Below are 25,660 nucleotides of genomic sequence, written 5' to 3'. Positions count from 1 at the left end.
AAATCGATGGCAATAGCATGGAGAGAAGAAAGAAAAAGCCCCCATGTGAAGAGAAAGTAGAAGAATACTATACTCTGAATCCTCACTTTTGATTGATCTTACTAAATGGCAATCCTACTTCTCACTTTTCTGCATATGACTTTCATTGTTCACGTATAACATCCTTTTCTCTTCTCCAATGAAGAAAAAAAGTGCCAACCTTAAAAAACATGATCTCCCCAGAGATGTTTATATGCGGTGAATAGCCATGATGTGTAAAGCCCACTAGATAGCGCCTTAATAAATGTACACCTACAGCATCTCACAAAAGTGAGTACACCCCTCACATTTTTGTAAATATTTTATTATAACTTTTTATGTGACAATACTGAAGAAATGACACTTTGCTACAATGTAAAGTAGTGAGTGTACAGCTTGTATACCAGTGTAAATTTGCTATCCCCTCAAAATAACTCAGCACACAGCCATTATTGTATAAACTGCTGGCAACAAAGGTGAGTACACCCCTAAGTGAAAATGTCCAAATTGAGCCCAAAATGTCAATATTTTGTGTGGCCACCATTATTTTCCAGCACTGCCTTAACCCTCTTGAGCATGGAGATCACCAGGGCTTCACAGATTGCCACTGGAGTCCTCTTCTACTCCTCCATGATGACATGGATGTTAGAGACCTTGCGCTCCTCCACCTTCTATTTGAGGATGACCCACAGATGCTCAATATGGTTTAGGTCTGGAGACATGCCTGGCCAGTCCATCACCTTTACTCTCAGCTTCTTTAGCAAGGCAGTAGTCATCTTGGAGGTGTGTTTGGGGTCATTATCATATTGGAATACTGCCCTGCGGCCCAGTCTCCAAAGGGAGGGGATCATGCTCTGCTTCAGTATGTCACAGTACATGTTTGCATTCATGGTTCCCTCAATGAACTGTAGCCCCCCAGTACTGGCAGCACTCATGCAGCCACAGACCATGACACTCCCACCACCATGCTTGACTGTAGGCAAGACATATTTGTTTTTGTACTCCTCATCTGGGTGCTGCCACAAATGCTTGACACCATCTGAACCAAATAAGTTTATCTTGGTCTCATCAGACCACAGGACATGGTTCCAGTAATCCATGTCCTTAGTTTGTTTGTCTTCAGTGAACTGTTTGTGGGCTTTCTTGTGCATCATCTTTAGAAGAGGCTTCCTTCTGGGACGACAGCCATGCAGACCAATTTGATGCAGTGTGCGGCATATGGACTGAGCCTTGACAGGCTGACCCCCCACCCCTTCAACCTCTGCAGAAATTCTGGCAGCACTGATATGTCTATTTTACAAAGACAACCTCTGGATATGACACTGAGCACTTGCACTCAACGTCTTTGGTCAACCATGGTGAGGCCTGCTCTGACTGGAACCTGTCCTGTTAAACTGCTGCTGACCACCGTGCTGCAGCTCAGTTTCAGGGTCTTGGCAGTCTTATAGCCTAGGCCATCTTTATGTAGAGCAACAATTCTTTTTTTTCAGATCCACAGAGAGTTCTTACATAGAAACATAGAAACATAGAATGTGTCGGCAGATAAGAACCATTTGGCCCATCTAGTCTGCCCAATATATCTGAATCCTCTGAATAATCCCTGGCCCTATCTTATATGAAGGATAGCCTTATGCCTATCCCATGCATGCTTAAACTCCTTCACTGTATTTGCAGCTACCACTTCTGCAGGAAGGTTATTCCATGCATCCACTACTCTCTCAGTAAAGTAATACTTCCTCATATTACTTTTAAACCTTTGCCCCTCTAATTTAAAACTGTGTCCTCTTGTGGTAGTTTTTCTTCTTTTAAATATGCTCTCCTCCTTTACCGAGTTGATTCCCTTTATGTATTTAAAAGTTTCTATCATATCCCCTCTGTCTCTTCTTTCTTCCAAGCTATACATGTTAAGGTCCTTTAACCTTTCCTGGTAAGTTTTTTCCTGCAATCCATGTACTAGTTTAGTAGCTCTTCTCTGAACTCTCTCTAGAGTATCTATATCCTTCTGGAGATATGGCCTCCAGTACTGCGCACAATACTCCAAGTGAGGTCTCACCAGTGTTCTGTACAGCGGCATAAGCACTTCTCTCTTTCTACTGCTTATACCTCTCCCTATACATCCAAGCATTCTGCTGGCATTTCGTGCTGCTCTATTACATTGTCTTCCCACCTTTAAGTCTTCTGAAATAATTACTCCTAAATCCCTTTCCTCAGATACTGAGGTCAGGACTGTGTCAAATATTCTATATTCTGCCCTTGGGTTTTTATGTCCCAGGTGCATTATCTTGCACTTATCCACATTAAATTTCAGTTGCCAGAGTTCTGACCATTCTTCTAGTTTTCCTAAATCCTTTTCCATTTGGCGTTTCCCTCCAGGAACATCAACCCTGTTACATATCTTTGTGTCATCAGCAAAAAGACAAACCTTACCATCGAGGCCTTTTGCAATATCACTTATGAAGATATTAAACAAAATTGGTCCCAGTACAGATCCCTGAGGTACCCCACTGGTAACATGACCTTGTTCTGAATGTTCTCCATTGACTACAACCCTCTGTTGTCTGTCACTCAGCCACTGCCTAATCCACTCAACAATATGGGAGTCCATGCTCAATGACTGCAGTTTATTGATAAGTCTTCTATGTGGGACAGTGTCAAAAGCCTTACTAAAATCTAGATATGCAATGTCTACTGCACCTCCACCGTCTATTATTTTAGTCACCCAGTCAAAAAAATCTATAAGATTTGTTTGACATGATCTCCCTGAAGTAAACCCATGTTGTTTTTCATCTTGCAATCCATGGGATTTAAGATGTTCCACAATCCTATCCTTTAATAGGGTTTCCATTAATTTGCCTACTATTGATGTCAGACTCACTGGTCTATAGTTGCTCGATTCCTCCCTACTACCTTTCTTGTGAATGGGCACGACATTTGCCAATTTCCAATCTTCCGGGACGACTCCTGTTACTAATGATTGGTTAAATAAATCTGTTAATGGTTTTGCCAGCTCACCACTAAGCTCTTTTAATAATTTTGGGTGTATCTCATCAGGACCCTGTGACTTATTTGTCTTCACTTTAGACAGCAATCTTAGAATGTCTTCCTCTGTAAAGACACATGCATCAAACAATTCATTAGTCATCCTTTCAAGTGGAGGTCCTTCTCCTTTTTCTTCTGTAAAAACTGAACAGAAGTATTCATTAAGGCAGTCGGCTAGCCCTTTATTCTCTTCTACATACCTTCCGTCCTTTGTTTTTAATTTAGTTATTCCTTGTTTTAATTTCCTTTTTTCATTTATATATCTGAAGAATGTCTTATCCCCCTTTTTCATAGACTGAGCTAGTTTTTCTTCTGCCTGCGCTTTAGAAGTTCTTATAACTTGCTTGGCCTCTTTCTGCCTAATCTTGTAGATTTCCTTATCTTCATTGCTCTGGGTTTTTTATAATTACAAAATGCTAGCTTTTTATTTTTAATGATTTGGGCCACTTCTGCTGAGTACCACAGTGGTCTCTTCCTTTTTTTGCTTTTACTGACAAGTCTAATGCAATTTTCTGTTGCCTTCAATAATGCACCTTTTAAGTAGTCCCATTTCTCCTGGACTCCATGTAATCCGTACCAGTCTGATAAGGACTCATTTATGACTAATTTCATTTTTGAAAAGTCTGTTTTTCTAAAATCTAAAACTTTTGTTTTTGTGTGGTGTGACTCTTTCACAGTTCTTATATTAAACCACACTGACTGGTGATCACTGGATCCCAAGGTTTCGCCTACAATGACATCATATACCGAATCCCCATTTGTGAATACCGGATCCAAAATGGCCTCCCTCCGGGTTGGCTCCTCAACCACTTGTTGCAGAGACAACCCCAGTAGGGAATTTAGAATATCTGTACTCCTGGTAGAACTTGCTATTTTGGTTTTCCAGTTTATATCTGGAAGATTGAAATCTCCCATAATGAGGTGCCCTGTTGAACTTCTAGTGACCAGTATGAGAGAGAGAGATACCACCAAATTTAACACACCTGCTCCCAATTCACACCTGAGACCTTGTAACACTAATGAATCACATGACACCGGGGAGGGAAAATGGCTAATTGGGCCCAATTCGGACATTTTCACGTAGGGGTGTACTCACTTTTGTTACCAGCGGTTTAGACATTAATGGCTGTGTGTTGAGTTATTTTGAGGAGACAGCTAATTTACACTGTTATACAAGCTGTACATCCACTACTTTACCTTGTAGCAAAGTGTCATTTCTTCAGTGTTGTCACATGAAAAGATATAATAAAATATTTACAAAAATGTGAGGGGTGTACTTACTTTTGTGAGATACTGTATATCCTAACCAGTTCTTCCATTCTATCATATACAGTATATTTTATGAAGGGTGTTAAAACTTCACAGGAGAAATATGCTAACCTACATGTAGATACACCCTGTAAGTGCTCAGTGTAGAAAAAAACAGAGCCTAGATTTCAGTGATCAACCCTTAACATCTGCTCACAGAAATTCTGTTTCTCTACCAAGTTGATTGAGCTGTGTTTTTTTCTGCACACTACTGCACATGTATGGTGTAAACAGGGCACATAGAAAACAATTGTTTGGTGGTGTGGTGGTGTGCAGAAAAAGTCAGCTCAAAGTGCATCGTGTGAGCAAACCCCAAAACTTAAAGTTTCACTACTGGAAGATTCTGCCACCAGAGTGGCAGGAAAATATACATGCCACCTCTCCAATCTAACCTCTTTTGGATCAGCTTCACCCACCAAAAATGTGATGAGTGGTATATGTCATCAGATTAGATCCTCAACAGAATTATACATTGTAATTTTGGGAGCCCAAGATTACCCGCCAGCATTTTATTCTCCCAAAACAAGCAAACAAAATACATTTCTTTAGCAAGGTAAATGCACAGTCTATACTTCTGGTATAATGAAAACAACTCAAATAGCTCATCGCAGTATACTAGTCCCACACTTGGGTTTAGGGTTTCTGTCTGCTTTAGGGGTACAACAAACATCACATGAGCTCAGGAAACACTAATGCCCCATACACACGTGCAGATTATCTGCAGACTTTTGTCTGCAGACTTACCAAAACCATATAATATGAGGTCAAACCTAAACACTTTCAATTTGTATGCAATCCGGCAGGCCCTTGCACTACATAGAAAAGGTAAGTCTGCAGACAAAAGTCTGCAGATAATCTGATAGTGTGTACAGGGCATAAGTCTCAGTTGCCAGACAGTCCACACTTTCTCACAACTGTGAACTGCTCCACTTCAGTTTACCGACAGTTGCTGACTCTGTCCTGCTTGTTTTCAAGCTTCCCTTGTGGGCAGGTTAAACCTTTTGGGTCAAAGTCCCTGTAATCAGGGTTTGGAGGCTCTTTTCCACCTAAAGTCTTTCTGAACCTTCGAATTCCGGGTCCAAAATGAGGACTGCCAGTCAGCCCTCTCCGACTGAACTGATCCTGAAACTGTCCCCCTGCATGGGTGAGAACCCCTAAGTACATACAATGTCTCTTATCACTCCCCTTAAAGGGACCACAACCCAGAAAACAGGGAATTATACCTGTTTTCCAGGAACCATCCCTGGCTTCCTGTACTTTTTTTTTTTAAAAGTTGATGGCTGCGCTGGACTGACCTGCTCGATAGAGGGTCTGTGGGTGGGTGGTAGGTGAGAGAGGGCCACTTGGGGAAATTAACTCCCAATCAATCTGGCCCGACTGGATGAAAAAAGTCAGTGGAACCTTGTTAAGGGGTCTGGGCTGCTACCTTAAGATATGGCCTAGTGGTCGTTTCCAAAGTTTCTAGTGGTAGTCGGTTAAAGGAGAGCCCAAAATCAGCAATAAGAATCCCACTTGGATCAAAAGATCATCGTTTTATTGGTAGCAGAACATGTTAAAGCCAATGCCTTTCGAGGGAACAGAGACTCCCCCATCTTCAGGGCATAAATGTTTCTATTCATATCTGCAACCGAGAAGATTTAAATCTTGTTTTAGTTCTCTATGCCCTATCCATTATTCTCAATATCATGCATGAATCCCTTAGCACCAGTTTTGTACCAACAATCCTCAAAACTGTCACAATCACCCCTGTACCAAAAATAACTAACATGGCTCTGGACAATTGAAACAACTTTTGCCCAACATTTATCTTACTTTTACTTCCCAAGATCTTTGACCGGGCTCTGTTATCTCAGTTACATAATCACCTGCTTTCAAACAACCTATCTGAACCCCTCCATTCTGTTTTTCGGCAACTGCACGGCACAGAAAATGCCTCGGTCAAAGTCATTAACGACCTTCTGTTAGCTTCTGATTGCGGCTTGATAACTATTCTTATTCTACTGGATCTTAGTTCTGCCTGTGATACTGTAGACCACAATCTTTGCTCTCTCTCCTTCAAACCATATTTGGAGTCTCAGAATTAGCTCCAAATTAGAATAAGTCATAACTTACTGATCGCTGTCACTTTGTTTCTTTTGGTGGATTCCAGTCTGATGTTGGTCCAATCAAGTATGGTGTTCCTCGGGGCTCTATCTTCGGTCCCTTACTTTTTAGCATTTGCATGTTTCTACTTAGCCAACTGCTTAGATCACATGGGCTCAATTATAACTTTGATGCTGATGACACTCAGATTCTACTCGCTCCTATCTAACTGTATTTGTGATATTAAAACTTGTGGATAGCCCACAATTTCCTTCAATTAAACTGTGACAGGACTGCAGTCATGGTTATTGGTACCCCTCTTCAGCTATGTAAGGCCAGTCCTAATAGACTATCTATAGATGGCACTGTACTTGTACTTGAGCTTCGGTCTAAATTGAAAAATCTAGGGGTGATATTCAATGGTTATTTAACCTTTGATCCACATGTACAAAATTTTTTCAGAGCATCTTTTGTCCACTTGAGAAACATTGCTCGGCTGCCTCCTATGCTATCATACACTGTAGCTGAAATGCTGATCCATACATTTGTGTTCTCCCTAATTAAATACTGCAATGCTCTACACGCTGGTGAACCTTAAAGAGGAAGTAAACCCTCCTCTGACACTTTTACCTATAGGTAAGCCTATGATAAGGCTTACCTATAGGTACTGTAAATATCTCCTAAACTTGTACCGTTTAGGAGATATTTACCTTACATGCAGCCAGTGACGTCACTGGCGCATGCGCTCTGAAGGAACGGCCGCTGGTGCCGTTTCTTCAGAGCCCCGTGCCGTGACTGTCGGCTCCCACGCGCGTGCGCGGGAGTGACGTCACCGCGGCTCCGGACAATCAGATGGCCGGATGCCGCGCTCCTGCAAGACGGGCGACTGGACATGTCGCCCGTCATACAGGTGAGCGGGCGGCACGGCGGGGGCTCGTTCTAAGGTAAGTATTTCATAGTGAGCTAGTATGCGATGCATACTAGCTCATTATGTGTTTCTCTTACAGGTTGCAAAAAAAAAAAGTAATATGGGTTTACAACCTCTTTAATCCACTATTAATAGACTTCAATATATTAAACATTCTGCAACCAGAATCCTGACCAGGTCTGGTACAAGTGATTATATTACCCCTACCCTGGAGTCCTTGCACTGGCTACCCATCAGGTTTCACATACTTTAGGATCCTCTTGCTCACCTATAAGGCTCTTCATGGCTTGGCACCCACATTATCTCTCTGAACGTTTATCAACTCCCCCTCATAACCTCCACTCTGGTCTTCTCTGTGCCCCCTCTACTCACCTACACTCAATGGGGACAACCTTCTCTTGCTATGCTCCAAAACTCTGGAATTCACTTCCCAATCCGAGAATTGTCTTTTCTAAACTAAGGCGGCCATACATGTTCAATTTTCTTGTACAATTTTCTGTTAGATATACCACAAACCATATAATATGAGGTCAAAGCTAAAAACACTTTCACTTGTATCCAATTAGGCAGACCTTTGTACTACATAGTTAAAGGTAAATTTCAAGAAAATTGTCCAGAAAATTGTAAGAAAATTGTATCATGTATGGCCAGCCTTAATCAAATCTAAGAGCTTTCTTCTTTAGACAAGCTTTCACGTAATTTTCCTTATTTTCCTTATCCTGTGTAGTTTTTGTGTTTTACTTGTAAAGCGCTTTGAGAAGCTACGTTTAATGGTGCTATATATTATTAGTATTATATAAAGCATGGGGTATGAAAAATGTGGGCAGATGTATTGTCATGTTTTAGGCTAAATATATACTGAACAAAATCAGGTAAAAATGTGCATCATCTGATAGTATGTATTTGTTTCTCAACAGTAAGAAAAACTCCCAACATATTTCAGATATGGAGCGACCCAGAGCAGAGGTCAGGATGCATTTGCTGATATATACATTTTGGAGCATAAATGTCTCTGCTGCCCACAGCCTCCCAATCATGGGTCTGGCTGCTTTGGGAATGCAGAAACCTTTTGTTGTTAAGTTTTATAATATTTTATTGCATACAGGATGAAAAAAAAATTGGTAAAATAGAACAGTAATGGTAACTGTAATGTAAGAAGAGGAGGGGTCACTTGAACCCATCAGTGTTTCAAGGAACTCTGTAGTAGTGAAAGAAATATGTCAATTGGCATTGTTGACCTTCTTCGGGAAAATGCTAGTTTATTACTGTCTGTGTAACAGTTAGAGAGCATTTTTTTTACTTATCTTGCCAGTGATTGCTGTCATTGAGCCAGAAAGTCTGCAGTTAGTTAAACATTTTAATAGAATGTTATCACAAGGCATGATATTTATAAAAATGAAAAGCTCTCTATGAATGGAGGAGATCAGCCCGTCTCCCATTTATAGAGTGCCTTTCATTAATGGAAACTATACAGGGGAGCAGGGGGCGGAAGATTTTTACCTAGGACATCAGCTAGGTAAAATCTTCTTGAAAAAATGTATATTTAAAACCCGCGCTAAATAAATAAGTGCAAGTGCTACCTGCAGCAGCTGTACACTTGGATAAAACTAAGAAAAATAGATTGCAATATTAAAACAGTGCTACCAGGTAGATAAATATAAAGTGCACTATAATCCTCTCATATGTTGATATAAAAGTGCATCAGTGCTGAAAATTAAATACTCATAAATTTATACAGATATATAAAGTGCACTATAATCCTCTAATATATTAATATAAAAGTGCATCAGTGCAAAAAAATCATATACTCATAAATAAATATATAATAAATAAATAAATAATAATGTGGCACATATATGATTAAAATCCAAATATATATGAAATAAATATAAAGTGACAAAATGTGCAGAAAAATATAAATTTTTATATGAGGTGCAGTCCAAAAAAGGTGAATAGTCCACTTAAAATTAAAGTGCTGATAATCGTGCTCCACACAAAAAAGTGCCCAGTGCTTGCAACAAGCCCTCTTGGGGATCCACTCACCAGATTTTGGCAAATCAAGAGCCTTAAGTATGACAAGCAGACACCTCCAGATCAGCCTCCAACCTCAGAAATATGGTGCTATAAAGCCTTGGTGTCCCCCAGAATGACAATGGGAATACGCCTCCAAAGAATGTCTCCAAGATACCTTTGCATACAAGCCCTCAGGCAAAAGAGAGGAAGGAGCCAAAATAGTGAAGCCCGTAGGGTAATTTTTATTATAAAAAAGCATAAAATGTTACTCACAAACAAATGAGTTTTCTAAGCATTGTGAAAATCAGTAGTCACGATCATCCAATACACTTCCGGGTACGCTGCCGGCGTGCGTTCCACTGTGGTTTGCGGAAGTGACGTGGTGTGACGAATGGCTAGCAGGAAATTACCTCAACGTAAAATCTTCTGCCCCCTGTATAGCTTCCATCAATGAAAGGCACTCTATGAATGGAAGAACAGAACCAGCCACCAGCAATATGATAAGTACTGTCCCTTGTGCTGATTTAAAAAAAAACAAAAACAAAGCCTTTATTCAAAGCTCCTATATATTCTCTATCCCTTACTTGCATTACTTTATACTGACAATCATTATTTAAAGTCACAAGCTAATTTGTATATTCAGCTTGGCAGGCAATATTAAATGTGGTTTGCTCATGGCATTGTGTGTAAATATTCTGAGAAGCACCCAGTATATCTGCTTGAATCTCTACTGCTTTGTGAATGCATAAATTTGCTTTAAACATAGGTAATAAATAAGAAAGAATTGTTTTATTATAAAATAAAAAAGAAATAGTTTTAACAGCAAGTAATTACATGAAAACAAAACAAAATTCCCTAGTGGAAAAAAAAATGGAATTGAGGAAAGCTAGATATATTTGTCGGGTGTAGTTATAAAGCAGTGAATGTGACTTTCACATTTAAAAATTCAAAAGACAGTCGGAGGAATGCATAATGGGTGGTATAGACACCCTCTAAAATTCTGTCTGGGCACAGCACAGCAACGGACAGATTCATCGAATTGCAGACCCCACAAGCACCCCTATAACCAAATAATAACACAATTACCTAAAATAGAAAAGGTAATTAAATGAAATAACAAAAGACAACCTTCTTGGAAAATATTAGGCCATTTATTGGGGGTTAAAAGCATATAAATAAAATCATTACATTTCTTTAAACTTTATAACCATAAAGAAATTAATAATTATTTTGAAGTCGAGCTGAACATAACAGACCATTACATTTTTTAACCACGCTGTCCATCCACAATACCCCCAAAAAAAGGTTGTTGACACAAAGGGAAGGGACGGCGGGAAAGCTTGTCTTAATTGAAGATCTATCTGCTGAAAATTACCCCAGGGAGAAGTCATTTTAAAAATAGGCGTGAATCCTGGTTGCATGGCAGGTTTCCCTTAGGATGACCATGGTCAATCAAAGAGTGAAAACCAACTAGCTGATCTCCCTAGCAACAGTTGATAGCTGAAATCCTGCCTGGATACAGCAAAGGGGATACCCGAAACAGACAAAAGGAGAATCTAGAAACTGCCCAATACAGAGACCCTAATAACAAATAAAACAGGCCCTTAATTATATTAATAAGGGTGCTAGGGGCTCGCAATCACATGGGACCACTGCATAATACATGTGGCCCTGACATAAATTTCTCAGTGCCTGCACTGAGTTGGGAATTTTCACACTGGAAACTCCTTCTTTAGTGCATTCCCTCCCTCCAAACCTCTTTCCGCATCACACTGATAGGTGCATTATCGAGTAGTTATGTACTGGGGTGGACAGAGCCTGATAAGGAATTGGGAGACTAGTTCCCCATCGGGTCTGATTTAATTCTGATTGACAGAGCACAGAAGTGGGCAGGACGATAGATGCTTTTCATTCCAATAGAACTAGTCTCTCAGTTCCCCACCCAGTGACAAGTAGTTTTGCAAATGTGGGTATTTCTACAGTATATTTGGGTAATGACATCACCAGTATGCCCGACCCTTTGCTTTTATTTAGCTGTGGCCTGGGAAATTTCCCTGCCAGCAGCTAAATGGGGTAGGTAATATAATACTATGGAAGTAGCTGTCAAATACATGACAGCTTCCCAGCAAAGACATGGCCTGCTAAATCATGGCATACCTCCTTATGCCAGAACAGAGTTGAGTTGGTCCTAATTACCCCCAGGTTTCTAATCTGAGAACCTCTGGCAATTTTTTAAGAATCTGTCCCTGTCATAACAACAGGTTCTTAAAGTGGCAGTAGTAAGAAATACCACATTTGCCACATTGGTTGGTAACTTTACCGATATTGGTGTAACTGCTTGCTGGGGTTAGGCGTAGATAGTTCTTAAAGAAACTACTGCCAGAAAGCTGTTGTTAGGAATTTATTGAGTTCCACCAGTGTCTCTTTATTTAGCCATAGCCACCAACAAATTCTTGTTTTTTAACTCTCCAAAAGGTTGAAGGAGCTGAGGGAAAAAGACCATGACCACCAGGCCTGTAGCCTGATTTAAGCCATATTCTAAATTCTCCAACACTAGTAAATGTGTAGATGTACATTTATGTGTGGATCCTTAAACACATGACTTTCTGATACCTCTGCTCGTTGCATGCAGGCTTTATTTGACTTTAAAGGAAATGCTGCTCAAGAATTGAACTTCAAGAGAGGAGAACTCGTATATCTTCTGAGTCGAGTAAACAAAGACTGGCTGGAGGTGAGAAAAGGCCAGGACTATATGGCTTCATAGAAAAGAGCCTATGAAAGACCTTATAAGAGAACGTAAAGCGAAACTATTTGTTTAACATACATGCAGTATTTACAAAAAACAATACTGAAAAAACAGGTACTACAAGGTACCTGATGATTCCTTTATGTTTTCTTAAAACCTTCTCAGAATCCACAGATTGTAAAAACACATTAGTGTTTAGTTTAATTCACGTTGAACACCAAGATCTCTGGAATTTGCATATAATGTTTTTTTTAAATTTTGATTGAATTTGTAAACCTCGAATTTAGGTGCCAGCGTCAGGAGCCCACGTAGGAGTGGTAAACCCAGGCACTCATTACAAGAGTTGAGGCTGAAAGCAGCCATAGGGTCAGTGTGTTGGAGTCGGGTATACTGAGATGACTGGGACAGCTGATTCAATTGTGGAAGGTTAGCGTAGGTGATTTAGTGAACTGTTCTGATTATTGCGGTTGTGGGGTACACTCTTCTTTGTGCCCCTTATTTCTTTTTACTTAGAAAAACTTAAAACAAGTCTCTACTATTTTTGTGAGAAGTTTTACTATTTTTTATTTTAAGTAGTAAAAGCAGGCAGAGCTTTATGTCAGTTTCAACAATTTGAACACCTGGATCAGTCTGACAGTCTCCTCAATCACCTCTCGGATGGCTGATGTTAGTTATATGGAGGCAAAACAAAAATACCCAATAATAGTGCAACACTGTTTTAATGAATAATATATAAGCAACCACACCTGACTGGCACCAGCTTAGACCGCATAACAGATTGCATCCCCTTTTACAACCAAGTGGCAGGCTCACCCCTCACCGAATGCTCCAAGAAGCTGGCTGGGGTGCATCGCTGGAAGTGACGTCACTGGTTAGCAAGGAAGTGTAGACATTAGACAGGCGGACATTAATGCATTTCGCCGTTTGGCGTCCTCTGGAAATCCGGGCTCTGTCTACCATAGGGGACTTAATAGAACTAGAAAGTATCTATGATTGGTAGGCCATCCTGTGTAACGCTCCTGCGTTTTACGTATGATGTGGATTTTCAGCTGCAGAAATATTCCACTTCAGTAGTCATGTAGAGAAACGCTGAGACACCAATCCCAACTCTCAATGACTCATCATGTGTGGAGGATCTCAATTCAGCAAATAAATACACACACTCAATAAGATGTTTCCTAGAGTGACTTATGTATATAGTAACACAGTGATGATAGGCTGAAGAGACAGCTTGGGTAGAGATGGTAGATGACAGACACTTGAAAGGAAATGTTCTTGAAAGTAAGATAGTAGCAGATGGGATGCAGATAGGTTTAGCAATCATGTATGGTAGCAGATGACAGTAGCAGGTGGACATACAAGAGAGATCAACCCAGTGCAAGAACAGGTGGTAGTAGGCTCAAGAGCTAGCAATCTTAGATAATGCAGATGTAGTAATAGTCCTTAGTATGCAGAGCTAGATAGTGTAAGCTTTAGTATAAAGGTTATAGAGGTTTCCCTTGTGGGGTACTTATCACTAATAGCAATGTAGCAGAGGAGAGGTTCGGCAAGAGCGGATGATCCGGTAGCGGGATACAGGGATCAGCGCAGCGTGGTTCCGACAGCGAGGTATGCTTGCAAGCATGAGAGCTTCAAGACAGGTTAGCATCAAGGCACAAAGCAGTTTGAACGAACACATGTGAGTGAGAGCCGGCGATCTAAATAGCCATCCAGTCCGGCGCTCAGTGATGACAGCATCAGTCTTAAAGGTGTATGCGCACCTTACCAAAAGAGAATGGTGGGGCGCATACACTTATGAAAGAGTAATTAGGGTACCCAAAGGTACCAGAACATTACATCCTGGAGCGCAAACAACTTCATTGACATCCTCCACAGTCGTCAGTGCTCACATAAATAAACCTCCTAGGGTCACAATTTAATATGTATATTAAACCCCGCTTTATTAAAGCAATTCCTAAAGGCCAATTTGTACGTATCAGGAGAAATTGTAGTCATAATCAAGATTTTTTTGACCCAAACAGATAAACAAAGAAAAACACTTGGTGGAGGTCAGAGAAAAAGTGTTCTCTATGAAAAGAGAGGAATTACTTAAGCCTATCAGAGATATAAAGAATAGGAATGAGGTAGCATCGGTTACAGGCTACAATTTACAGTATAGGGAATTGGAGAAATGTATTAAAAAGTATTGGCCTATCCTCTTGAAAGATAACACCCTTAAGGACATACTCCCTTGTCGTCCTACGTTTATACGGCACCCGGCTTAACGTACCGGATCCCCCCAAAAGAAGTAAAACCTTTCTAGAGAGGAATGGATTTTATAGTTAGTGAGGTTGAAAAAAGAAATCCGTCCATCCAGTTCAACCTATGATGTGTGTGTGTGTTTGCTGTTTACTGTACATTGTATGCCCCTGTATGTTGTGGCCTTTAAGGTGCCCATCTAATAGTTTTTTGAAACTATCGATGCTCCCTGCTGATACGACTGCTTGTGGAAGAGAATTCCACATCCTTACTGCTCTTACAGTGAAGAACCCCCTACGTATTTTAAGGTTAAACCGCCTTTCCTCTAGTTTTAGTGAGTGGCCACTTGTCTTATTGTATTCCCTTTCTCTGAATAGTTTGTTCCTTATGCTAGGGTCACCAGTACAGTATTTGTACATTGATATCATATCCCCCCTCAATCGTCTCTTCTCAAGAGAGAGAATAAGTTCAGTGCTTATAGTCTTTCCTCATAACTGATGTCCTCCATTCCCCTAATTATTTTCGTTGCCCTTCTCTGGACTCTCTCCACTTCCAGCACATCCTTCCTGAGGACCGGTGCCCAGAACTGGACGGCATACTCCAGATGTGGCCGGACCAGAGTCTTGTAGAGAGGGAGAATAATCTCTTTATTTCTGGAGTGAATCCCCTTTTTTATGCATACCATTATTCTGTTGGCTTTGCTTGCAGCAGCTTGGCATTGCATGCCACTGCCAAGCCTGTTGTCTACCAGTACCCCCAGGTCCTTTTCCATCCTAGACTCACCCAGAGGTTCCCCCCCTAGTGAGTAGCTTGCTTTCTGGTTTCTGGCCCCCAAGTGCCCCCCAACCTCATCTGCCATGTAGTTGCCTACCCCATTATTTTGTTCAGGTACGCTTGTAAAGTTTCCACATCCTGCATAGAAGATATTGGCATGCTTAGTTTAGTATCATCCGCAAATACTGAGATTGTACTCGATATCCCCTCCTCTAGATCATTTATGAATAAATTAAACAGGATTGGTCCCAGGACAGAACCCTGGGGGACCCCACTTTCCACACCCGCCCAATCCGAGTACTCCCCATTAATCACCACCCTTTGCACTCTCCCCTGGAGCCAGTTCTCTATCCAGGTACTCACCCTATGGTCCATACCTACCTTCCTTAGTTTGAACAGTAAGCGTTTGTGGGGAACGGTGTCAAAGGCCTTTGCAAAGTCCAGATACACCACATCCACAGGCTTACCTTTATCTAGGTGGCAGCTCACTCCATCATAGAAGGTTAATAGAATGGTTTGGCAAGAATGATTTTTCATGAATCCATGGTGATTACTACTAATAATACCATTTTCATTACTAAAGTCTTGTATGTGGTCCCTTAACATCCCCTCCAAAATCTTGCAGACTACTGATGTTAGACTGACCGGCCTATAGTTACCCAGGATATATCTCTGCCCTTTTTTAAATATTGGTACCATGTTGGCTTTTTTCCAATCAGCTGGCACCATACCCATCTGTAAACTATCCTTAAAGATCAAGAATAATGGTCTGGCAATTTATAGATGTGGTAGATACAAAGCATATCAAACAAGTATGTTTAAAAGAAGAATGGAGCTTAGCTTTGCTTCCACGGAAAGTAAGGAATTTAAAATAGATACTTTTATAACATGTGGTACAAGATTTGTTACATATTTGTTGATCTGTCCCTGTGGCCTCAGGTATGTTGGTCGCACCAAGCGTACCTTGGCCACGCAGATAGGTGAACATGTGAGTAATATCAAGGTTACAGACAACATGATGTAGCACCCTCCCAGGTAGGTGCTAGGCAAACTATAAAGGGGATCTTGTCTGCTTATCAGATGGGCCTTGATTGTTCGGCTAGGCTGTCATGTGTTCCCAGGTGTGCCTGTTGAGCTTGGGGAGTCTCCCCGCTGTGTCCAATGGGGGCTCTCATTTGACAGTGGAGAAAACCTGACCAATAGCACACCAGGGCTTGTATCTATCACAGAGGGCAGAATATGCCGCAATGCATCCTGGGATGAGATATAAGTCTGAGGGGAGCACATGACAGAGTGTCTTTGGCGGGAAGCAGAGTCCCAGGAGGAGGGTGATGGCTGTCTCTCCTCCTGTCAGCGTGAGGAAGGTGTCCTGGGCAGTCGGCCTAGAGGACAACAGGTTGAGCTGAGCTGCAGAAAGGGATCCAGTGTGCTAAGGACCAAGTGGAGTTGTTGGGGCGGACATTTCCAGGAAAGCAGTGTCGTGAGTACTGTAAACTGCCCAGGGGTCTGCCTAGGATAGGGAACCACTCTGGAAGGTCAGAGGGATCCAGGAGCCAGCTAGCCAGTTGAGGGGGCTTAGAAAGGGGGTGCCAAAGTCTAAGCCCTGAAAAGAAGTCTGTAAAGAGGGTGCCAATGTGGGCCCTGAAGAGTTAAGAGTTGCAGCAGTGTTTACATGTAGCTACCTCAGCCAGAAGGGCTAAAGGGAGCAGTACAAAGGACTTTATGTCACCGGTGAGTGTCAAAGTCAGTTAAGTGTTAACAGACAGCAAGTCAGCGTTAACAAGCTCCAACGGCAATGACCGGCATTCAGCCGGCATCAAGTCAGCGTCAAGAGGCATTTTTCTCAGTTGTCCCATTACCTTGTAAATACTTGAGCCAGAGGAGTATCCCACTCATTCCCTTCTCCCATCCAAGTTCCTAAATAAATTCAAAACCCAAAGATGCTGGACTGTTTCCAGTCTCAGTGCTCACACTTGGAGAACATGCCTAAATGTGCTGTTGTTGCTAGCGGTAACCCTGGCGGACCCACATTCAGCACAATGGCTGGGCATTCTGCTACAATAGCATTTCAAATTATTACAGACTTGTCCACAATCAAGATCCCTCTTCCTTGTGGTTTTGTGGAATTGATAGAGTATACAAATATTTGAGAGGGAGTGCTATGCGTAAACAAGTATCACAAAATGAAACTCAATGAATTCATTGCCTTAGAACATTACATTCAGGAGGATTAAATTTAGACATAGACCTCAATTGCTATATTAATGACTTTTAGTGGAAATTTTTGTATCGGACTGGTATATTTATGGTGTATATGCTATGTTGAGGGGTCCCCCCTTTTTTTTGATAGCATACACACATAGGAAGTAGTAGGATGAATACATTCATCCATCTTAACCAAAAATTCATATATTTTGGTTCTTCCCACTCTACCAGGAGAGGTAATGTTGGTAATATAGTTTTATTATTTTGGAAGATTTTATAGCAACATAGTGTGGATTGAGGAGAAGGAGGGAAGTTTTTGGGACGTTGAGTGGTAGCCCACATTTTTATGAATGAGAATAACAAGGGTGTTTTTAATTTTAATTTTTATTTCTATATATATTTTTTTATATCATTATTTTTATTTTATTTTCATTTTTATTCATACTTTTATTTTTATTTTCATTTATTTTTATTCTCGTTCATTTACTTAATTTTATTCCTCTATATTTTTACATTATTTCTTTCATTTTTTTTAACTTTTTCTTTTATTTAATATGTAACATTCAGTTTTTAAATGTTTAGTCCCCTTTTCCATTTCTCTACAATAAAGATAGTTCATCAATTTTGGTTTCACATTTTATCATTATCTATTAGTTTATTCGTGCAATACTTTTTAATTAGTTGATATTAATTTGTATTTGTCTCTTACATGTTGTAATTATTTAAGTATGCGTTGGTTGTAAGAGCATCACCAGCCAGAGGGCAGAGATTGCATCCCGAGAGATGATTAGAATGATTTATACAAAAAGGGACATCATTAATATACAGTACATATTAAATTGTGACCCTAGGAGGTTTATTTATGTGAGCACTGACGACTGTGAAGGATGTCAATAAAGTTGTTTGCGCTCCAGGATGGCCCACCAATCATAGTTACTTTGTAGTTATATTAACTCTCCTACGGTCCAGGTGTTCAAATTGTTAAAAAGGTGGTCCCTGGGACCTGGGGCTTTTGGTGAGCTTCACAAGGTGGAGCACTTGATGAATGAAAATAAGAAGGCACGGTGTTTGTGACAGCGTTTATTGAGCACCATTTTATCTAGCCTACTTTTTTCTATTCACGGACTGATACCATTCACATATATTAATATTATTTTTGATGCTGAAATGCAGTATTAGTGGATTGTTTAATTATGTTCACTTGATGGGCATATTTAGGTGGTTATTTTAGCTACTTTAGCTATTTTACTTTATGTTACACTTGATTAAGCCACTATTTACTTTCTATTATTTAAAGAGTTCCAGTCTCAAAAACCACTTTGGGCCATCCGCTTGCTCTGTGTCACCCAAAAAAGAAATGGATACTCCTGATTTTTTTTTCAATGACTTACCTTGATATTGAAGAAAATATATTTACCTTTCTTCTACTTCCTCCCTCTGCAGCCCACGCCGTTACTTCCCGCTTGCATTGACTCCTTGGAGCTGATCGTCATCGCTCCCAGGAATCAATGCCCAGAAGCTGTGCAGGGATGCCGCGCCTGCACCGGAACTGACGAGCGGGGCCGGTGAAGGGCATTCTGGGATCAAAGAGGACACGGAAGAGGACACCAAAGAGGATGCCCTGGCTTCAGCTGCCCACACCTGAGATGGCAGCGCTGGACAAGAAATTTTCAAGGTAAGTATTTCTTCTAAAAGGTAAGTGCAACCTGGGACAGTTCAGAGGCTATCCATTCTGAAATGCACTAGCCCTGACTGTCCTGGGAGTATTTTTATTGAAAAAACGTTTCTGAGGCCGGAACTCCGCTTTAATGTGAATTCACATTTAAAGGGGCGGCAGTTAAGAGAGATTATTACTTGCCCCCGGTGTTTTCTTCTTCTTCAACCATGCACATCCATAATGTTTCAGTAGAGCCCCCCCATTAGTAAATATGAGGTAGTACCTGATGAAATTAGTTTATAATATATAAGATATATTATATGTGTGTGTATAATATGATATATTATATATGTGTATATGTCTGGGGTTCATCCCTCTATCTATCATCAGTTATGAGTATGGTTGTTAAACAAAATTCTTCACTACACTGGATCTCCTACATGGCCAGCAATGATTTCCTGTGATCAAGTGCCTTGAATAAATGGTGGAAAGCTCTTTCCATATGTAGCCGCAATTATAGTAACTGCTAGTCCGGTAATCAAAGCTGACCCAGCCACTAATTCAATGGCTTATTTATTTTATTTATTTATTTTTTTTAATTTATTTATTTATGAGAAAAAAGGATAAACAGGAGATTTCCATTTACAATATTCGTGCAATTTGATCCATTTGGTTCAATAAAAAAAAAGGCAAACAGAAACCAACATAATTATTACCAATATGTTCATACATATATTAGTTATTAACTCTGAAAATTTATTCTAAAAAATTTCAAACTCAATATGGACCATTTCATTCTATCTATCAGTACCTCTAATGTTTTTTAATTTTATATCAAAAGAAACCAAAAAAGAAGAAAAAGAAAGAGGAAAAAAAAAAAAAAAAAGGGAAAAGAAGAAAAGGAAAGCTAAAAACTTTCCACAACATGTTACAATTTTGTATTTTACGCCACTCTTCCCTAGCCTCATAATTAAGAGAAACAAAAGGAAAGAGAACCAGACTCTACCCTTAAGATCTGTGGATCCCTCTGGTCTCCAGATCCATGACCACCCTAGATATTCTATAACTGTCTCTGATTTCTATTTATTTTATTTTTTTTAATTCTTTCCATCTCCTACCAATGTTAAGGCGCCAGGGGCATCTAAGCTTTCACCGTTGAACCAAGTTTCCCTTCCCCTTCCCATCCCTTTCTGTCCCTCCCAATAAGAGAGGCCCTTAATATTCCTTACATCCGATTTAGGGGAGCCTTTATCAGGTGGCCATGCGCTTAACTCAGCTTTGCATATATTTCTATTTAAGGTTTGATTTTAAAATGTGTCCAGCTATCTGGAACCCAGGATGGCCTTTCCCTGTAGGAAGGGAAAGAACCCGAAAAAGTACAGAGTATAATCGGAGGGAGATGGAAGAGAGAGAGAGGGTGGAGAGAAAGGGGAGGAGGAAAAAAAAAAATTGAAATTATTTTACCCTAAAAAAAAAAAAAAAAAAAAAAGTGTCTCTGTGCCCTAGTGTTATTTGATCTAGTGTTCTCTTTAGTCTATCCACTCTATTCCTTGTTCTGTGTTTTCTCCCTCATATTTATTATTTACATTCCCCTTGACTTCCTTGTGCCTCAACCTTGTGATTGTGTGTGTGTTCGGTATTCCCTATTTCCCCCCAATTGTGATACTTAAATTTATTCCTCCTCCAGGCAATCTTACTTCTCTCTCAGTGTATTCTCTGTACCAACAGAGTCTTATTTATTATTCTCAGTGAGATAAAAAAAAAAAAAAAAAAACATTACATCCCCCCCCCTTCTCTCCCCCCCACCACCTTGGTTCCCTAATCGCTCAACCAGGGATTCTTTATATCCCTTGCCCTACTCCTCTCTATCTCTATGGGTCTGTCAGCAGGGCCTTCCCTTCGTCTGATACTATGAACTGATTCCTCAATGGCTTATTTAATGTATACTGTAGCACTACTCTACAGTACAATGAGAGGCTATTATGATTGTTTGTTTTGGTTTTTGGTTGTTGGACCTGTTGCAAAATCTACATGCAACACCGCTGATACACCCATTATAAAAACAAAAAGCGGAGCGCCTCTAAGTGTAATCAGTTTAATAAGGCAAAGTAAAACAGGTGCAGAAAACTTGCTCACATTAGAACAAATAGAAATAAGCTCATCTGGATGGTGGTCTGCTGAGACAAGGAAGTATGTGTCCAGGCAATGTAACTCCACGATAGTAGTGCCAGGGCCGTCTTTTCCAATGGGCATGCCCGGAGGTTGCCCGGGGGCCCCACTTGCCAAGGGGCCCCACATGGATGGTGGCAAACTGGCAATTACTGTCCCTGGTGGTCTAGGGTCCCCCGTTGTCCGCAGGCCTGGGCCCCCCCCCCTTGTTGTCCGCCGGTGGCCGTGGTGGCTCGAGTCTGCGCTGCACAGACACTGGTTGCTAAGGCCAGCCTGATTGGCATCTAGCAACCAGTGACGTAAGCAGAGCAGACCCATGATGCACAGCGCCGCAGCGGAGGACTCTGAGGAGGATCCTCCTCCTCGTAGGCTCGTCCTCCTCTCCTCTCCGTCGGTCTCCGCGCCTAGAAGACTGGCTTCGCCTCCACCCACCTCCTCCCATGTGCAGCCGTTGTGAAAAAGGTAAGGCAGCCAGCCCAGCTGCCAGGCTGCTTGATATTCTTTTTTTAACTCTCTCTCTCCATGGCATGATGATGATGATCGACACAAGAGACAACTACCTGTCCTGGAGGATATACCTTACTATATATTGGTCCCTGTAATATGTACTGTATATAGTAAGGTATATATCCTCCAGGCAGTAGTTGTACTCTCTTGTAGTATAGTGTTCCCTGTAATGTGTATATAGTCTATATACATATTACAGGGAACACTATATACTACAAGAGAGTAAAACTACTGCCTGGAGTATATACCTTACTATATACATATTACAGGAACCAATATATACTACAAGAGACAACTACCTGAAGGATATACCTTACTATATACATATTACATGGAACACTATATACTACAAGAGACTCTTGTAGTATATAGTGTTCCCTGTAATATGTATATAGTAAGGTATATACTCCAGGTAGTAGTTGTACTCTCTTGTAGTATATAGTGTTCCCTGTAATGTGTATTCTCGTGGGTGATTGTGTAGGCAGGGGGCCCCGGTGCACTGCAATGCCCAGGGGCCTATAAGGCTCTCAAGATGGCACTGGGTAGTGCAGGAGAGGAAGCGTGGTAAGTCGTAGCTCTGTCTGGCTGGATGGCCAGCGGCTTCCAGATACTATTCCGCTCTTCAGACGCTTGCATGCAGGTGTCTCTGAGCAAGCTTTCTGCACCTGTTTTACTTTGCCTTATTAAACTGATTACACTTAGCGGTGCTCCGCTTTTTTGTTTTTATCTTTGAATTACAGAGTTGACTTCTATCTGCAGCAGAGCTAGCCCTGGGGGTCTTTCATTCCCTCCATCTCCTCCATTTTTATCCATATCTATTAGTGACTATGCATGAACTTTAACCCCTTTGATGCTATCTAGGTATGTGTTATGCTCCAACTTTTACCTTGCTGATACACCCATTGGGTAGAAAAAAATTGGGGTTCCTGAAACTACAGACAGGGGGCAGATATCTCCCCACCATCTTTTTCTGGGAATAACCTGCCCATCTAAGGCTAATCATAGCTGTTAGACATAACTTAGTAAAATAATAATCATATATCAGAGGATAATTGCATGCTATCATATACACTCATATAACTTTCTTTTGATTTCCAGGGAACAGTGACTGATCGAGTAGGTATTTTCCCACAATCCTTTGTGAGAATCATCAAAGATCTACCAGAAGAGAAGTTTCCAGTGAGCTGGCTGCGTTGCTATTTTCACGATTATGACAGGTGTCACATCAGGTAACTATAGTAAGGGGTGATGCACCGATGACCTTCCACATCTTAGCAATGCTAAAGACATTACTTATGCATTTCTCTCTATCATAGAGATATCTCTTTAGAAGAAGATGTAAAGAAACTTCCCACTTACAATGAGCTGCTGGAGCTAATAAGGTAAAATCCAACCTTAGGTTATTCAGAAGAGTTGTTTAATAAACTCAAAGTAATGAGACCTTTACATTGATTGTGATGGCTGCCATCAGATTGGCTGTGGGTTTTAATTGGTAGTTTGGTTCAGTGCAGACATGATTACTGGAAAGGGGCATTTCCCATAGCTGAAAAAGGTCACTGCTTTAAACACAGGTCTTCCTGCACAAGGCAGAGGTTTGCTGCATTGGTATTTTTAGCAAAGTGAATCAATACCAACTGTATTTAATAAAATTCAGCTTAAAATTTTCAGGAATACTTAATAAATCATCAGCAATGCCATTAAAGAGGACCTGCCAACTAAAAAAGAAAAATGTATGAACAAATTTCCTTAGAAGGAAAGTAAATGTCTTATGTTTTGTAATACAGCTTTTTATGTTCACATTTTCCCACATATGTTAACCCTTTGTTTTCCCCAGGCACATTCCATATATCATATAGCTCTAGCAAATTCTTGGTTTTGGATAGATCGGGAAACGGTTGGAATTACTGACAATGCTTTACGGCTGTCTGTGTTCCTATGTTGGAAATTTTTTTCCCCGTCTTGTCTTTTAACAGGTGTCAGATAAATCAGGGAAAAGAGGTATATCTCAAAAAAAGGGGCACAGACAGCGATAAAAAGAGCTTTACTGGGATGGTGGGAAAAAGGTGAAAACTTCTGTCTTTTTTTTTTTATTACTGCCAGTGCCATCATTGGGGAGTTCTCTTCTCACTTCCTGACCAAGTGACAGGAATTAAGGGAAAATTTTCTCTACATGGATACATGTTCTTTTACAACATACAAACCAGAGGTTATAACCCACAAAGGGATAGTGTCCGGCTAATGGCCCTGATTCACTGACATTCGCTGCTCCAGCGATCCCCCTGCTGTATTTCCTCTGTCACAGCCTTCTCCATTAAATTTATTTAAATTTTAAATGATTTTATTTAATTAAATTTTCAGGGCAAATGTAATTTGGTGTTTCTATAACAGTCTTAAAAACATGTTAAAACCTAAGGCATGAACATTTAAATCGTATGTGTTACTTTGTTGCTGTTAGGTGTCTCTAAAGGGGTGCTGTGTTGCTCATGATGCCATGCATAAAAAACTGCTGTACACCAACTATACTCATCTCTCTCAGGCTGCGGACCTGAGTCCTATCTACTTGTTCATAAAAGGGGGACACATGTTCCTTTTATACACCCCTTCTATCAACTGCAACTTAGTCCAGCCTGACCAATAACCAGGGAAATTGCTCCATTTTCCCCTACAAACAGGACAGAAACCCACAGGGGGTCTCTACATAGTCTTGGTCCTGACCACCCAATGAGAAATGTTCTCACTGGAAAGTACAACCACATGGGCTAAGATGTGCTCCCTTCTCCCTTCCCAGACAGGCCTTCCTGTCTCCCACCAGCTCCTCATAGGGAGCATGGTTGATAGAAATAATTGCTACCCAGAAACTGCTGAGCAAGACTACCCAGAAAAAGGAGCTCCCTAGAGCCATGACACGGTAGAATAAAGAGGAAGCCGAAGTGCTGGATCGGAGAAGCCAAGATGGCGCCTGCCCTTGCAGTCCTCATGCTCATCAAAGGAAAAAATCAGAGATACAGCTGTCAAACTGGAGCGCCTCGCTCTGGTGCCTGCTGAGGAGAATCAGACATCTCCTGCATATAACTCAGCCACTTCTCCTCATGCCGATGGTGAGCGGCTGCGATCTGGAGAGTCTGCCTCATTTATACACACTGCAGCCCGTGGTGATGAGAGGGACTCCCAGTCTGTTGTATTGGAGGGAGATTGGGTTGCACAGACCCCAGCCCTTTTGCAAGATTCTACACCTGAGCCCACACCCAGGGATGTTTTTCTGGCTGTGCAGAGCTGTAACTCTTCACTGACAACACTTCCTACCCTGTCCCAGCACCTAAGGACACAGTGCGTCCCCAATCTTGGCAAAGAACCAATGACGTTGCTCTATACCCATGTGATCAGCTGTGTCCAATCGCAGCCGGTAACATGTACATGCGGAAGTGCCGTATATCGTCGTACCTCGCCTCACACTGTCAGCGGCTCTCCTCAAAGGGGAGACCAGGACAGGTAATCAGGGCACTGTTCATCAGTGCCCTGATTACAGTAAAGCAAAAACAAATCAATGCCCATCAGTAACACCAATCAGTGCCCATCAGTGACCCCAATCAGTGCCCACCAGTGACCTCAATCAGTGCCCATTAGTGATGCCAGTCAGTGCCCATCAGTGCCTGCTCATCTGTGCTGCCTATCAGGGCTGCCCATCAGTGCCACCCATCAGTGCCCATCAGTGCCACACACCAGTGCCACCTATCAGTGTCGCCTATTAGTGCCCATCAGTGCCACCTATCAGTGCTCATCAGTGCCCCATATCAGTGCCAACTCTCAGTGACCATCAGTGCGGCATATTAGTGCCCCCTTATCAGTGCCACCTAATCAGTGCCCTGCAGTACCACCTCATCAGTGCCCATAAGTGCCACCTTATCAGTCCCCATCAGTGCAGCCTATCAGTGCCCATCAGTGCTGCCTCATCAGCGCACATCAGTGAAGGACAAAA

At 41.2% G+C, this 25,660-nt stretch overlaps 2 protein-coding genes across 2 annotated transcripts in view; one reads left to right on the top strand and one right to left on the bottom strand.

The window, feature by feature from the left end:
* IFT27 (intraflagellar transport 27) overlaps nucleotides 1–25,660 on the bottom strand; it is a 553,630-nt gene that overhangs the window by 462,711 nt on the left and 65,259 nt on the right. The gene's annotated exons all lie outside the window — the stretch shown is intronic.
* NCF4 (neutrophil cytosolic factor 4) overlaps nucleotides 1–25,660 on the top strand; it is a 52,182-nt gene that overhangs the window by 21,487 nt on the left and 5,035 nt on the right. Inside the window, exons 7-10 of the mRNA XM_082265490.1 lie at nucleotides 8,293–8,341; nucleotides 12,021–12,119; nucleotides 22,783–22,913; nucleotides 23,001–23,066. Of these exons, the coding sequence (XP_082121616.1) occupies nucleotides 8,293–8,341; nucleotides 12,021–12,119; nucleotides 22,783–22,913; nucleotides 23,001–23,066 (345 nt within the window). The remainder of the gene's footprint in view (nucleotides 1–8,292; nucleotides 8,342–12,020; nucleotides 12,120–22,782; nucleotides 22,914–23,000; nucleotides 23,067–25,660) is intronic.

This window comes from Pelophylax lessonae (assembly GCF_965119305.1).
Source record: "Pelophylax lessonae genome assembly, chromosome: 8".
Lineage (NCBI taxonomy): Eukaryota > Metazoa > Chordata > Amphibia > Anura > Ranidae > Pelophylax > Pelophylax lessonae.
This window is presented reverse-complemented; position numbering and strand designations above follow the sequence as displayed.